Source organism: Ixodes scapularis, unplaced genomic scaffold, assembly GCF_016920785.2.
Source record: "Ixodes scapularis isolate PalLabHiFi unplaced genomic scaffold, ASM1692078v2 PGA_scaffold5__190_contigs__length_132052651, whole genome shotgun sequence".
Taxonomy (NCBI): domain Eukaryota; kingdom Metazoa; phylum Arthropoda; class Arachnida; order Ixodida; family Ixodidae; genus Ixodes; species Ixodes scapularis.
The window spans coordinates 74001754-74017282 of record NW_024609880.1 but is presented as its reverse complement, the minus strand read 5'-3'; the positions used below and the strand labels follow the sequence as shown (position 1 = coordinate 74017282).

Below are 15529 nucleotides of genomic sequence, written 5' to 3'. Positions count from 1 at the left end.
TCCCGTTTGGATTCATACCATAACAAACAAAAGCATGGTCGCCGCTGTCTCTGCTTCCGCCTGTCTCGCCTACCTCGACTAGTCGTTTCGCCTAAGTGATCAGTGTTTCCTGTTGACCCAGGCGCTTGAGTGAGACTTCCTCAAGTGAAGTAGTGTGTGTTTAACAGCTGTCACAGGTGTTAGTGATAGGAAGCGACACGGGGCTTTGGCTTTCATAGCGCAGTTTGTTACTTTCGTTTTCTTGAGGTGCTCTCTTTGCTTTCGTAGCGCTTTTTTTTTTTTTGCTTTCTTAACGTGCTTTTTGTTTTTTCACTAACGGGTGTTCTCTAAGCGTGCCGAAGGCTCGGGAGGCTCAGGCGGAACACTGTCTTCGTTGCTAGCAGCCGTCCTTTGCAGCGAATCTTTGTACGGCAGAAGACCCAGTTGCTCACAGCGGCCAAGAAGCTGACGCTTCAATTCAGGGTCCATTTTGCGCAGAGTTCGCACAGAACACAGAAGCTACAAGTGGTTGTGGCACGCAAACAAGACGCACCAGAAGTCAAGATGCTGCGTACGTCGTTCAACTCTGCAGCCAAGTCAATCCAAGAGCGAGGGGCGGGGCGTACTACTCTTCCGTAGGGGGCGAAAGAGCTGGAGGTTTAAATACGGAGAGTTTGTGACTCCGACTAAATTATGTCCTCCAGCGTAAATATTGCTAAAGAAAGTTTGTTTCACAGAAAATTTGTTTTGCGACATGCTTGTCCTAATTAGGCTGTTTAAAAAACACATTTTCTTTCTTTGCAGTTACCCTTTAAGGGAACACACTGTTCTTTGAGGCAAAAATATACTAAAAAAACACATTTTTTTAATTGTGCTTTTTGAAGAACGGCAGGTGCTTATCATCTTGTCCTGAAGGATTTTCGTAAAATAAGTCTCTCTTATCTTGAAATATTGTCTTGGAAACAAAGTAAAAGGGGTATGTGGATGTTTTCTTTATATTATTTCTGAGTGAACCATTTACCGTAAAGTCCCCTAAGAACGCCCACCCAAAATGAAAAGATAAATTGTGAAAAGCAGGGGGTGGGCTATCTTTGGGAATGCCACAGCAAAACTTTATCAAAAATTAATGACAAGCACCAGTGCACCCGTTATAAACCACATGATGCAGGAATCGATACCGAAGATCGCGGACAGGGCAAATTTGTGTTTCACGATGCGATAAACACGCGGGAATTTGCTACAAACTACTGTGTCACTGGAAAGGATACCGCAGGTTGCGGACGCGGCAGATTCGCGTCTCACAGAGCAAAAGACCCGCAGAAACCAGCCGAGAACTCGCATCTCCCAGAAACGGATACCGCAGATCGCGGACACAGCAGACTCAAGTTTTATGGTGAAATAAACGCGCGGGGACCCGCTACAATCTTGCCTGTCACGGAAACCGATATCGCGTTTGCAGATCGCGGACAAAAACGCGGGAATCTGATACAAACTCGCACGTCACGGAAACAAATACCGCAGATCGCGGACGCAGCGGAATCGCATTTCACAATGTAATGTACACGTGGAAACAACTCGCAGGCTACGGGAGCCGATATTACGCATTCCAGTGCCGCAAGTCGCACCGTTGATCCTGCCGGACACAGCTTGACATCCAATGGGAACCGGGGGGGTGGGCGATGTTTCGGAGTTTTTATGTTACAGATATTGAGCCAAAAAAACAGGATGGGTGATCTCTCAGGCGAGGGCGTCCTTACGGGATTTTACGGTACACCCTTTACTTTTTAATAGAAGCCATATCCCCACTTGCACATATTAAATCTTCATATTTCTTTTTTATGACATGTAATAATGGTTACAAATATATTAAATAGGGTGTCAGGCTTTCTTTTTAGGTGCCTTTTAGGCATCCTGCAATATAGACCACTTACAACGTAACCGCTTATAGTGCAGGACCGGGTATAACGCGGTTTTTTTAAACCACCGGTTCGCCTCCCATAGAACTCCATGTAATTACATACCGCTTAAAACGCAGGCGCGCGAAGGGAAATACCGGTTATAGTGCGGTTTCTAGTACAGCCCGCCGACCGCGCCGACGACCGGAGCAGCGAGCACGCTTGCCTGTGCGACACTAGATAACGGCGCTGACGGCGCGAGCCGCAAGCGTTGCGCAAGCGGCACTCGCGGGGCAAGGAGGGTGCTCGAAGAAGCGGGAGAAGCGAAGAGAGAGGCTTCAGTTGCCCTAGCGACGGAGGGACGCACGCAAGTGTCGTTCACGTGCGTGCGTCCCTCCGCTGCGTTGGAAACCAACAACCGCAACGACAGACCAATAGCAGGTCGAGGAGAAGTGTTCGCGTGCCGGCTGCTTCTATCCGCGAACATGGCGTCGGTTGTGATCAACGTTGTGATCGTCGTCGTAGACGGCGATCACAACGTTGATCACAACTCCTCCTCGTTCCGCGTAAATGCGCTACCCTTGACTGTGAATTTTCGTTGTGTGTCGCTATGATAACCCAGCACGTACTGGAAGGGAAGATCCACCTACTCGAGCGGCGATGTCGTGGCGGCGCTCTGAAGACGGCAGAAACGCCCGTGTCGTCGTGTTTGTTTACTTCGACTACAGTGGTGATTTCTAAGCATTTGTGTCCTCGAACATCGCCCGGATTTCTTATTTGGCGCATTTCATGCGTGTGCTCAAGTTCAAGGTATTACTGGCGCGTACCGTATGAAGGATCCGAATTTTCACGCGTTTTCATCTCCGGAGAAAAGTGATTAGGGTTAGCAATCCTAAACGCTCGCAACATCCGTCCGCAACCCGCGACGCCGCTAAGAGGCTGCGCCACGCAAAAGCCGCTCATTTCTTTCAAAATGTGTGACACACTTGAGAGAGAAGTGTACTAGTCTGGTGAAATAAAGACTTTCCTCAAACTAAGCTTTATTTTTCATCTAACATAAAATAAATTCTTTTACAAAGGTAAGTCGTCACATGGCATGTATTTTGGCCTGAAAAATTGATGTTTCGGTTATAACGCGGTACCGCTTATAGTGCGGATTTTCGCGACTCCCGCGACATATGTTATATGCGGTCTACACTGTAAATCATTTTGAAACTGGAAAGTTTAAAAGTGTCCTAAAAGGTTTATTAAGCATCCTACAGCTTTCACCTATGCCTTATTGGATTCCACATGCCATTTCAGTTCACTGATATATGTTTATTTTATTATTTCAGTATTTCAATTTGTCTTAATCCTTCCCATAATCTTTGCAAATGAAATTTTCAATATTAACAAAATTAGGTAACATCAAAACCAAGTAAATATTTGTAGTCAGATTGTAATGGCAAATAAGCTATGTAAATTTCATTTGAATTGAATCACGAGTTATATAAAAAAAAAATCTCCAGAAGCAGTGTTGGCCCCAAGGTCTTGGGAAGAATAAGCACAGGAAGTACCCACCTGTCAGCGTCCCGTGCGACTGAAATGCTGTGCACTGCGTTGCAGACGAAACTGTACCTAAATGACGCATTTTCGCTGAGCTGTTTCACCTGTTGAACATCCACCCGAACTCTACAATAAAAAGAGAAATGCAAAAATTTACTCTTTTTAAAAAAAAGGGGTTGTCAGCAACACTTTTATGTACAGAGATATAAGCAAACAGAATGTTCAATGATCTTTGTGGTCATAATAAATAATGTATGGTATGTATGTTGTTTACTCATCAGGGTTCCACACTGCGTGTTAAACATCAGATATAAAAAAACAAAACACTGCTGTTAAAACATTAATGTCTTAAAGCAATCGTTTGTTGTAAATCATTGCATACAACTCCATAAGAAAACTTTTGCAAAGTAATTTATTTCCAAAATAATCTTTACTAAACCAACGCACATCCTATGCCCAAAACAGTACTATACAGTATGAGTTTACACAATTTTTCTGTACTATAAAATATCAATTACTTATATCACAAAGTGGAACTAATTTTTGCACAATTCACAACTTGGAAAAGAAGTCCAAAAAGTAATCATTTAAAAACGCCCACAATACTTAATAAATAGGATTTATGAACCGTCTCACCCCAGAATGAAGCATCTGACACCCATGAAATGCTGTGGCGACTGCTTATAACGAAGCCGGTTATAACGAAATAGCGGCTATAGCAAAGCAATCACGATTTCCCATTACCACATGCAGTTTTTCAACATGTTTGTGCCTGTTTTTAGCGAAGGAAATAGAGCGGCTCCCGCAGATATAGCAGAAAGCAATTTTCAGATTCCATAAAAAAAAAATTCTGAAAGTTTATTGAGCCGCAGATTGCCGCACTTTGCCGCCGTGGCCGAGCAGCCGCCCAGAACGAGCCTCAGACGTGCTGCAAGGGCCGCCCAGCGGCAGCCTCTGCATCGCCGTCTGCTCGTCGCTCCTTATCTGAGAAGAGGCCTTTTCGCATCACACGCAGAGAAAGCGTCATGGCGTGCCGACAGAGGCATTCAAAGGACCAGCAACATACCCACGGTGTAGCGACGGATACGACGGAAAGAACTTAGGTTTGAGAGAGCAAGCAACTTCAATTGAATGGCGGATGCTTCCTAGCCAGATGGGCTCAAGTGCGCCTCCATTTGGTCGTCTAATGACCTGCGTGGTGAGGAATCCCAGCAGAAAGGAGGACACATTTGCAGACAGTGAATGCTTTTGACTCCTTGCAGGCAGCAGCTCGTTTTGCAAATGCGGCCCACGAATCACGTGACAAAGATCGGGCGGTTGCCCCCTTCTTTAAGTCTGGGCTCTCTATACCGACAAAACACGAACTTAAGCGCGAACTCGGTGCTGTGCACGCTTTGTTTGCTTTGTGTTCCATGTCGGCGTTGCTAGTCAGAGTGGTAGCACCCTGCACAAAAGTGTGGCTTCGCACAAGCACAGATTCGGTGACTCATCACCACTTAACGATGGCCAGACTTGATATTGCCAGGTCGTCGATGGGGTAGATGAAGGCAATCTCCTTGAAACAAAAGCGTGCCGCCATCCTCAACGAAATGTGCATTAACGTAAGGAATGCCATCCAATGCCAGCGTCATCCGCGGTGGCCGTCGCAGCCGTCAATAGGACTCTGGACACAGTCCGTAAATAACTCGCAAATTTCCTTTTGATTAGAGTTTTTCACAGATGGCGAATGCGGCTCCACTCTAGCAGAGAGCACGTGCAGGGAAGCCTCGACCACTTTCTGCAGTCACGACAAGGATGTGCCCCTGAAGGCCCGTGTTACCGCACTTGCTCGCATAATAAATGCGCAGCCCACAACGGGTACCAATATTTGGACTTTTTTTTCCCCTTGCATAATGAACGCACCTCCAATTTTTGGCTCCACGAGTCTCAAATTGCATCCAACTTAGCTAGCCACCAAGCCCACCAAGCCAATTTTCTTTTGCCGCCAAGCAGTCAGGCAGAGCCAGGCCAAGCCGCTCTCGTGATGGCTGCAAGTGCATAGTTGCGGAAGTGACCAACCGTGAAATCGAGCGGCGCGCACACTTGACGAAGCTTGGGTCGAGGAATTGCCCAGCCCCAACCATTCTTCGCCTATCAGATGCACTGATGTCAACAAACACGCCGTCATCTGTAATCCTCTTTCGGGTAGTGAAATTGTAAAAGCGGTTAGGCCTAAGAATGGCCGCATTGCTTTTTGTGCTGAGTGAACTTCGTTGAGTGCTTTTCCTTCGTCAAAAGGAAGGCCGAAAGCGTTTTAAAAAGGTTTGCAATTTATAAAGCATGGTTACCGTGACGCACCCCCAACCAACCGTGGGTGCGACTCCATTAGTGGAGACGTGCCACAGTACCTTGCCGTGTCATATTAGCACCTAATATGACATTTGCACAAAGTGTGTAAATGCAGAAATTTAACCCCGCATAATGAACACATTCCCCAAATATGTGTCAATTTTCGGGGGGAAAAGTGTGTTCGTTATGTGAGTAAATACGGCATCTTTTTTTATTTTTTCGCGTGTTACTTTTATGGAGTCCAGACGTAACGAAGAAGCAGATATAGCAAATTGATTTCAGATCCCTATCAACTTTGTTATAACTGGTCTGGACAGTAATAGAAAAAATTGTAGGGCCCTTCCACTTCACATTAAGATGGAGAACCAGCAAAGCTGTTATCTTTACGTTGACTAGGACGCCGCCTAGAGGACCACCTCGAGGACGATGCCTAGGACGACCTCAAGGATGACTTCTTGAACAACTTCGAGGACGACTTTTAGGACAACCTCGAGGACGACGTCTAGGAAAACCTCTAGGACGACTTCGACGACGCTGCCTAGAGGACGCCGCCTAGGATGACCTCTCTGACGACCTCAAGGACGATGCCTAGAGATGATAACAAGGAATCAGGACCTCACTATCAATAATGCCAACGAAGGCTGGCTCTGGCTGGTTGCCCCCTTTTTTGCTTTTATTTATTCATACTAGCCATGACCAATGGGGAGTTTTCTGTCGACATGTGAGGACATATTTTTTCCCAGACCCTAGCGTATAACAGCTTCGCTGTAAAAAAAAAGTAGTTCTAGAAACTTTGTGAAAGAATGGTTCTCGGATTTTATATATGCAGTATACCTACCTTTATTTTATGACAGTTCACTGTAACAAGGATTTTAAAACTTCTGTAACTTGCAACAGCACTAAGAGAATTATCACTATTGTTAGTTATGAATTATTACTATACAATCCTATATGTTGTGCCAATCAACCTTCCCCCATTATAAGGGGTGGTTGCAACGATGTCTGTGGCAATCTTCACGGTTCAACCCAAATTTTTCAAAAAGTACCACGGCACAATTTGACATCACTGGCCAGAAAACGATTGATAGTATCAACTCTTCCTGCTTATAACGCTTTGAAGCAGAATCAATATGTGCTTACACATACGAGGCATTAAAGTTTAAAGTGCTTACACAAATTACTCGGCGCTCGTCAAACAACTTTTTCTCCGAAAACAAACCATCAGGTTCATGAGAGATCACGGTTCGCAGCATGGAAAAGCCTCCTTTCAGAAACCAACAGAAAAACAGTATCGGTAAACAGCACCGGATAACAACTACCATGTTGCGACGCCTTTAACCCCTCACCCATTTTGGACAAGCCTAGCGTGTCCACCTACAGCCGTCCCCAAACCGTTTAGGACGAGAGACTGGGTCGTCCCAAACACCCCTTGGCTGTTTGAGACGACCCAGGCTCATCCAAAGCTTAGTTTGCGGCGCTGCTCAGAGGTGGCAGCACATGTCTTTTATCTACACGTTCTTAAGAATGGTGACCAATCGTCTGGCCTGGGCTACACGTACGATAAGAAGAGGAACAGTTTAGAATAAAAACAACAACAAAAAAAAAATATGGTTAAGGGGTTAAGGCAGTGTTGCCACGCTGCCACATTGGTTTTTCCCTCGCCAAGCGGCGAAAATTCCCTTTTTTTCCCACAACACCATTTTAGTGACAGAAGTCGTTTTTAAGATACGCATGATGCCAAGTATATTTAAATGCACCAACACCTCCCCAATGTTTTTGTTTTGTAGAAGTTTGCACTGCATAAATTACAAAATGTAGTTGGCATTCGGCAAAACTGGTCTCCCCTCTCCTTCTTTTCCGCACTATACATTGGTTGAATGAACCAGGGGAACTGAATAAAGGCAAGCGGGCCATAAACTAAACTAAACTAAAATTGCTCGTTTTCGTGATGTGAAAGGGACCCCACCCACGATGCAATTCATGATCTATCGCACTGACAGAGGACTAGTGTGCGTAGCTAGCGGTGAGAAAAGTGCGCGAACCGGCAGTACTGTACCGGCAGGCTTGCAGCACGCACACGATGTAAGTCGTGATGAATTAGGTTGGCTCTTCAAAACAGTAGTCTTGTGCGAATAGCGGATTTTGAGTTCGAAGCGAATTCGAAGCGAATAGTGATTTTGGCCGAATATTTTCGAACCGAATATCGAATAGCTTTTCCACGCCTTTCACTACCATAACATAATGCTTAGACAAAACCCCAGCGAAACTTGTGAAGGTTGTTCCACCTGTTCATTTATAAGCCGAGTTTAATCTATCTATATTTATGAACTGTGACCTCAGAAGGTCTGACGTCTTGGGATGGTAAGCAAACAACAAGTTTGACATAAAATTAATCCAATGGAAATGGCCAACTATACCCAATTGAGTGAATTTACGAATCTTAAATATTCTTTCTTTAATTTCGAGTTAAAAAAGAATGACTCGCGCATGATGAATGCAGGTTGTAAAGGCATCTCTGCCCAACATTTACTCTTGCAAAGCAGTCAGTTTAATTTTAAAACTTTTACTACAATTTAGATAGTACACACATTCACAAAGTTTCCATTTATTTTCATATACAGCCGGCACATGTGCACTTTGAATGTATGGTTTTCGTCCAAGCACGCAACTGCGATATTCATACCTTTCCAAATGTTTTTCGCGGCGGGTTACTCCGTTGAGTGCGCTTCTTACCGAGCACCGATGTAATGCGGAGAAGCAACACCCGCAGAGCTTGCTTTCGCGGGTATTGCTTCTCCGCAGTGCACGAATGCTCGGAAAGAAGCGCACTCAACAGGGCTAACCCACCGCAATCAACACTTCGAAAAACGCGAATAGTGAAGTTCTTCTCGAAGCGAATATCGAATAGTGTATTATTCGGAACTACTATTCGAAATTTCGAATATTCGCACAACCCTACAAAACAGCAAACTGCTTTGGTAGCTAGTGCCACTTCCTTTCTCTTGTTCGATGTAGATAAGAAAATTACAAAATTTTGGTTTAGTTTCGTTTTAAAAATATTTCCCATGTTTTACAAGTGTTTAAATTCTGGTTTCCCTTTTTCCCTAGCTGTCATGCTTTTTCCCACAATATGGGAAACTGCCCACAATTTGGCAACACTGGGTGAAGGTCGTCATTGAGTAAACTACGTACTACATAGTACGAGAAATGAAAAAGAACTGACCTGGGGTTGTTGATGCACTCGATCATGTATGTCGTGTTCCAAAGGAGATTCAAGGCAGACGGAGTCTGAGGAGCGTACAGCGTCTGCTTCACCTTCGAGTAGAAGGAGCCAAATATCTCGGAATGCTTGGACTGAAAAGGAGACCCAGAAATGAGTCTCAACCCCCGACAAAATTTGGAAAGTATGGACTCGTAGACTAACCTTGAAGTAGTAGCAGGAAGAATAGAGATCGTGGAGGTAGCATAAGATGCAGCGTTCCGCTGAGGTGCATTCGGCTGGGTTGGCGACATTCTTCACAATCTTGCATAAACTGGAAGTTAAAATTGGCAAGGTGATGAGTTCATCAGATTACGTAGGAAATCTCTACATGCCATAAGCTATTTACAATCAGTCCATTCCGATCAATTCCGTCCCCAAAGAAGTCTCCAGTACAAAAATTGGCAGCATGTTTGGTTGTTCTGCCAAATGCATTTCAGTGAGGTTAGCTTCATGGGTGGGTGGTGTTCTTAGTTCAGGTGGTGCCTAGGGTAAGATAACACTTAATCTTTTTGTGCCTGGGCTTGTAGTTCAGGTCAACGTTACTAGAACTCAGGTGGGAAACTGCCATAGAGCCTGCTTTAAGGGGATACACCCCCTGGGAGGGTCAACTTTTAAACCCTTGGGTTCAAATTTATGAAATTTCCAGGGTAGGCTGGTGTCATGCTAGAGTGTGCATAACAAAATTTCAGGTCTGTTGGTTAAATGGGAAGGAAGTTAGAGCAGCTTCTATCAGCAAGACCCCTACATTGTTTAGTTAATCTATCATCAGAAAACTATAACAATGTTCAAGACTTTTATTTGTTAGATGTGTAGCAGAATGCCTAGGGGGTGTGGCTATGGAAAGTTCTTTGTAAAAAGTCACTTATTTATATAAATTTTCTCTTCTGCAAAATTGGTGAACTTTTTGGTTTTCTGTGTCCTCGACAAAATGTCAATATTTTTTTATAAAAGACATTCGTAAAGTGACAAAAAAGTTCCATAGCCGCATTCCTTATTAAATTGCACTCAGGAAAAGTGAAGAACGAGCTTTCCCTGCATTGCCATTATCAAACGATACATTGACTAAAATAGAATTTATACCAAAAAGTGGAACGGAGAAAAATGCGTTCAAAGTTCTCCAAACCCTTCCTTTCCTCTAGCTTTGGTGGACAGAAAATAATTTATAAAAAATTAACTATACAGCGTAAACTAATTAAACTTTCTGGGGATACTCTCTAGATGTTGGTGGATGTAAATATGGCATTTTTCAAAATCAACTTTTTTTGCAGAAGTTTGTTTTTCTGGGGTTGTGCCTCCCCTTTAAAGGGCAACTCCGGCCAAAACTCAAAATGAAATAAATTACTGGTATCGCTGTAGTGACACAAAATACGACCCCAGTCAAAATATTACGTCCGGAGGACGCCGCATTCTCAACTAATGCCGATAACAAAAATGCGACCCGCCGCGAGCCGCTGCTCCTTAGCGGGCGGCCAGCGGGTTGCCGATCGCTAAAGCAACATTGGGCCGTGACGTCCGTATCGTTCTCTTTCTTTCCTCCGGTCCCGGCGTTGCGCGGAGCGCCCTTCTTTGAGCCGCTACCATCGCTACTTCGGCTTGTGAGTGACGTGTTTAGCCATTGCTTTTATCTGTAGCCCGTGTAGCTTCGGTATGGCCTTTTGTTTATTTGCTTGTGAGGACTTTAAGACTCGTTTTAGCGAGCAACTCGGTGCGCCCAAGACTGCCCAGCTGTTCCTCGAAAGATGCCGAGTACAACTTGTAACACTGTGCGCTGCTCAAACAACCCGCTGCGCAACCCGGAGGTTCTTTTTCACAAGTTTCCAACGGATCGGAAATTGGAGAAGGTGTGGGTGAACGCTGTTCGGCGAGTGGACTTCGGACTTCGGCTTTTAAACGCCCAAAAATAAAAGAACGAAAAAAAAAAAAAAAAAAAGTGTACAGCCCAGCACACGTGTGTTCGGGCGCCGCGATCCACGCCGGAGACCCTCAAAGTTTCGTGTCTGGGACTGACCCGCAGCGCGAAAGCGAGAGTGCCACCAGTACTGTACGTCACTGGCAGCGCGGCGTAGAGCAACGCCGCTCCATCCACGGAGCCCAGAGGACTAGTGACGAGTACGGAAGACCGCACGCACGGCGACAGCCGCCGATTACGGCACCGAACGAGTTCACTCGTTCTCCAGTCGCTAGCTTTTGGGCATACAAGCGACGAGTACGGCATAGCGCACGCACGGCGGCGGCCGCCGAGTACGGCACCGAACGAGTTCACGGGTTTTCCAGTCGCTAGCGTTTGGGTATACGCACTAACTCTTGTTCCATATGCTGCGGGTAACTACCACGTATACAGAATTAAAACAAAATCAGTGTGCCTCCTATCTTTAGGCGGCTAGCGCAACAGAGGTAGGTGGCGCTCGGCCTCCGTACTCGTTGAACGAGAACGATCCTGACGTCATGTTCACATAGCAGCTGATTTCCAGTGTTGCCGGGGCCTCGAGCGGCTAGTTTCGGTTTTGTTGGCCGCGCCCCAAACAAAACTTTGAGGCGTCGGTATCTTTAAAACTATGCACAATAACGAGAAAAAAATTACACCTTGCAATTCAGGGACGCTGACTGCACTAAAAACAGTCATAATCCCAAAATCGAAAGTATGGACCGGAGTTGCCCTTTAAGAAAGTGGCTTCAATCCTTAGTCGAGAACCGAACTAATGGCGATCGCAACGCCATCATTCCTCCCACAGCAGACACTCTGGGGACTGCATGTCTGCATGATTGAGGTTGAGTCGCACAAGGGCCGGTGGCGCCATCTCGCAGTGCCATTTCACAGTAACAATATAAAGTAACTTTCATGTTTTGAATAGTCGCTAAAGGGTGGCGCTGTTATCGTATTTAGTTTGGTCTCGGTGGACGCAAGCAATCCGGGTTTCAAGGGTGAGTTTCCCAACTGAGTGTTTCATTAAGGTGAAAGCCTTATATCTCTCATCGTTCAGTCGACCTTTAAAGTCCTTAAGCGAAAACACGTCGGCAACACAAAAGGTACCAATGAAATGGTGCCAAAAGTGCATTGTCAGAGAGCGCGCTGTCTTCGGCGGTTCGCTCTCATGGGACCACAGCCAAAGCCACGATGAAATTGAGCCAACGAAAAGGCGCCAAAAGTGCGTCGTCAGAGAGCGCGCTGTCTTCAGAGGTTCACCATCACATTTACATCGGCCCTTGGGCTTTCGCCTTCAAGTCGTCTTATCAATAACATAAGAGACCCTGTGAATTTTAATGTTGGTTCATGTGGTGCCTATGGCAAGGTTTTGCATGGAAACCGATTATGTCACACTAATATCTCTTTGAGACGCTGCATGCACTTCAGCACCACTTGGATACAAAGCCTTTGCGCTGAATTTTTTGGGTCAGCAAGAGAGGGGAAGCACGCTTTCCCGTTTCTTCCATCCTCGTTTTGTGAGCTCTTTCTACACTGCCTGATCTTGCTCCTTTCTTTCTTGCCCTTTCCACCCCTCTCAGCTCCACACTTTCTCACACCACCTCCTTCTGCTCCTCCTGTTCCTGTATGCTGGGTCCATAGCTCAGGCACCAGCGCACTCAACTTCCATGCCGGTGGCCGATTTGAAACTAACACCAGTTGCCGTTCTTTTTTTTTTTTTTTTTTTTTTTTTCAAGATTATTTAGCGGTTACAAACTGACTGACCTACATATTTCGTGCTTACGCAATTCCGAAGGTTGGTTGACCCTATAAAGCTACCCCTTTAATGAACGAAGTATGCAGCCTTTTTGACACAATACTGCTATGGTTATGGTTATGCCATAGCCGTAGCCATAGCAATCTACTATCTGACGGATGACTTTTTAGGCCCCAGAGCGGTGCTCACCTCTCGCAAGCCTGCAGGGTGTAGTCCTGGGACACCAGAAGGCAACAGTGGTACCTATAGAAGAGGCCCACAATGTACAGGCCCAGGGAAGTGGCATAAGTGCCAGACAGAGCAGATCCTTTCTGGGCGAGCTGGTTCTCCACTTCCACAAGTTCCTTGAGCAGCTGCATCGACATGCCCACCGACGATAAGCGTCCCAGCCACAAGAGACCGACAATTTGTTAGCCCGGGAGTTCTCAAACTGGGCTCCTAGGAAACTGGGGTTTTCTGAGATTACCCTCACGGTTTCCCCGAGCTCCCAAATTTCCTCTACCGAATTACAGTAAAAGAGAAAGACGGCACTACATACCCTCATTATTTAACACTTTACCAGAGTCACTGTTTATCATACATTCAAGCAGTAAAAAGCAATGTATGTGAATGGATTCATATGTTCACACAGTAATCCATATGTCATTACATAATAGTCACTCTGTTATATTATGATTTGTTTTGCTAATAACTTTTTTTACAATGCACTGTATAATGATGTTAAGTGTTTCATTCTTTGCCTGGTTCCACATACATGCATGTTTGCTTTCGTGGCTAGCACATTTCTACCGTAATATCCCGAGAAATAGACCACCTAAAATCAAACGCAAACTGGGTGCAAATAAGGAGTAAGCTAACTTTCAATGTGCAATCAACAAAAGTTGAAGAAAAAAAAATTTCAGCCTTTCCACTTTGGTGAAGAAGGAAGAGCAGCGGCACTGTAGCTTCTCTTCTCAGCGGTGGCTTTCTAGGCGAGCAATCTTCTCTTCTTTGGCAAGGGAATCAAGCACTCGACGCAGTGGAACTTCAGGCGATAGTGGCCTCGTGGCGGTTGCGAAAGCATTCGCGCTGCTGCACACATCGCCAGTCGTTCCGTTCCCGCTCTTATTCCTCTGAAGAAATGTTGCCGCTCTTTATGAGCGATGGTGGCAAGCAGACAACCGGCAAACACAACACTCTGGAACGCTACTGCCATCTATGAGAGACGGCGGCAACCAGAGTGTTGTGTCGGCCACGGGTGTCGACAATTGTTTGGCACCGGACACAATCCCTTAACAGCTCCGCTGAAAAAAAATGTTAGTTTTAAATTTTGTGACCTGCAAAACTTGTGATTGCAGCCTGGAGGGGCAATGAACTAAAAATGACTGTCCATCCTAGCCAGTAATTGTTGCTTTCCTCCCGTCGTGGCCAAGTATAACACCATTTCTGCCGAGGTCACCATTGGCCAGGGCCCTGCAATTCCTAAATGGGCTATTGGCTATCCTTCTGCATTTTTAAAAAAATAGCAAATCGTGCCAAAAATAGGGGCGGCTTATCTCTCAGGATATTACTGTACACGAATTTTATTATTATTAATATTATTACTATTGTTCAAATGGGGGCCCACAGACCCTTTGGACTCCCGAAGCCCTCAGCCATCAGCGAAGCCGAGCAATAAAACTGTAAATTTTTATTGATGCTGGCTGTTCCAAAACGCTAAACAAACCAAACCATTTGCCTCAAATGAGTAGGTTTTCTTATTCTCCATTTCAGAGCTTCAAAGTTGGTCTGCACACATTTGTAGTCCGTTGCAGCTCAAGAAGGCAGGGTGGGGAAAAGGGGCGGGGAGGAGGAAACAGACTGAACGCTAAATCAGAGAGGGGGAAACCTCCTTTTCTTTAGCATTTTGTCTGCTGCTTCCTCCCCAGCCTGTCTTACCCTCACCCTACCTTCTTGAGTTGCAACAGACTGTAGTTTCACCCATTTACCCTTCTGCAATTGTTGTAATCGTCCAACACCCTCCTCCTCCCATGGGTGGGATTTCCCCTCACTTCCGCCAATCCCTAAAATATCCCCAAACGTCAGTGGTTAAGAACCCCTGGACTGGAATGTGTTTGACTCAGCTGTGCTCCAATGCATTAGTTAGATACACTAAAATAGTGCTTGTACTAGGAAAAGACTTGAAAATTTAGAAAGTTTGGGAGACCCCCTCAGGAAACAGGGAGTTGCAGCAACCAAGCTTGAGGGTCCACACCTTGGAGCCAAATTTAAAACTCCAGGTACCTTCATACTGCCCAGAATCCAAAGTTGCAGCAGCTTGAACGCTGAATCTCAGTAGCTCAACTTTGGGCAGTGGGTTTGGTTTTAGAAGTAAACAAAACCTCGGTAAAAGAGCACAAGAGGAAATTTCTGCCCACCTGGAGGCCAAACTCGATGAGTCCGTGGATGTTGAGGGAGAGCTCCATGAGGTCGAAGAGGAAGGCAATGTAGTCCACGAGCGGCAGGTGGTTGGAGGACCCCGCAGCAAAGCCGCCCAACATCTCGAGCACGGAGGCTGCGCACGTTTGAGCAACCACGTGCTGGTCGAAGAAGGACAGCGCTTGGAAGCGAGCTGTGACCGCCTCAAAGTTAAAAGCGTCGCGGGCATGCCTCTTCACCTGCAGTTTGGAAAGCGAGTTGCACAAAACCCTGTTTTAGCAACACTTTGACCAGAATTCCTTGTTATAAAAAAACAACCTATGCGAAGCGAAAGTTTGTCTGCTTCTTTTGCGAGGGTTGGGTGACGTTAGAATGCCGGGCTCCGATTGAAGGATACAGTAAAACCTCGTTATAACAAAGTTGAAGGAGCGGTCATAATTATT

At 45.6% G+C, this 15529-nt stretch overlaps 1 protein-coding gene across 2 annotated transcripts in view; it reads right to left on the bottom strand.

The window, feature by feature from the left end:
• Positions 1–15529, bottom strand: part of LOC8052741 (mediator of RNA polymerase II transcription subunit 12-like protein) — a 107386-nt gene that overhangs the window by 67857 nt on the left and 24000 nt on the right. For both annotated transcript variants that reach the window (XM_040222507.3, XM_040222506.3), the window contains 5 exons: positions 15086–15325; positions 12879–13042; positions 9172–9280; positions 8971–9101; positions 3435–3545 (listed from right to left, as the gene is read on the bottom strand). In XM_040222507.3, coding sequence (XP_040078441.2) covers positions 3435–3545; positions 8971–9101; positions 9172–9280; positions 12879–13042; positions 15086–15325 — 755 coding nt within the window. The remainder of the gene's footprint in view (positions 1–3434; positions 3546–8970; positions 9102–9171; positions 9281–12878; positions 13043–15085; positions 15326–15529) is intronic.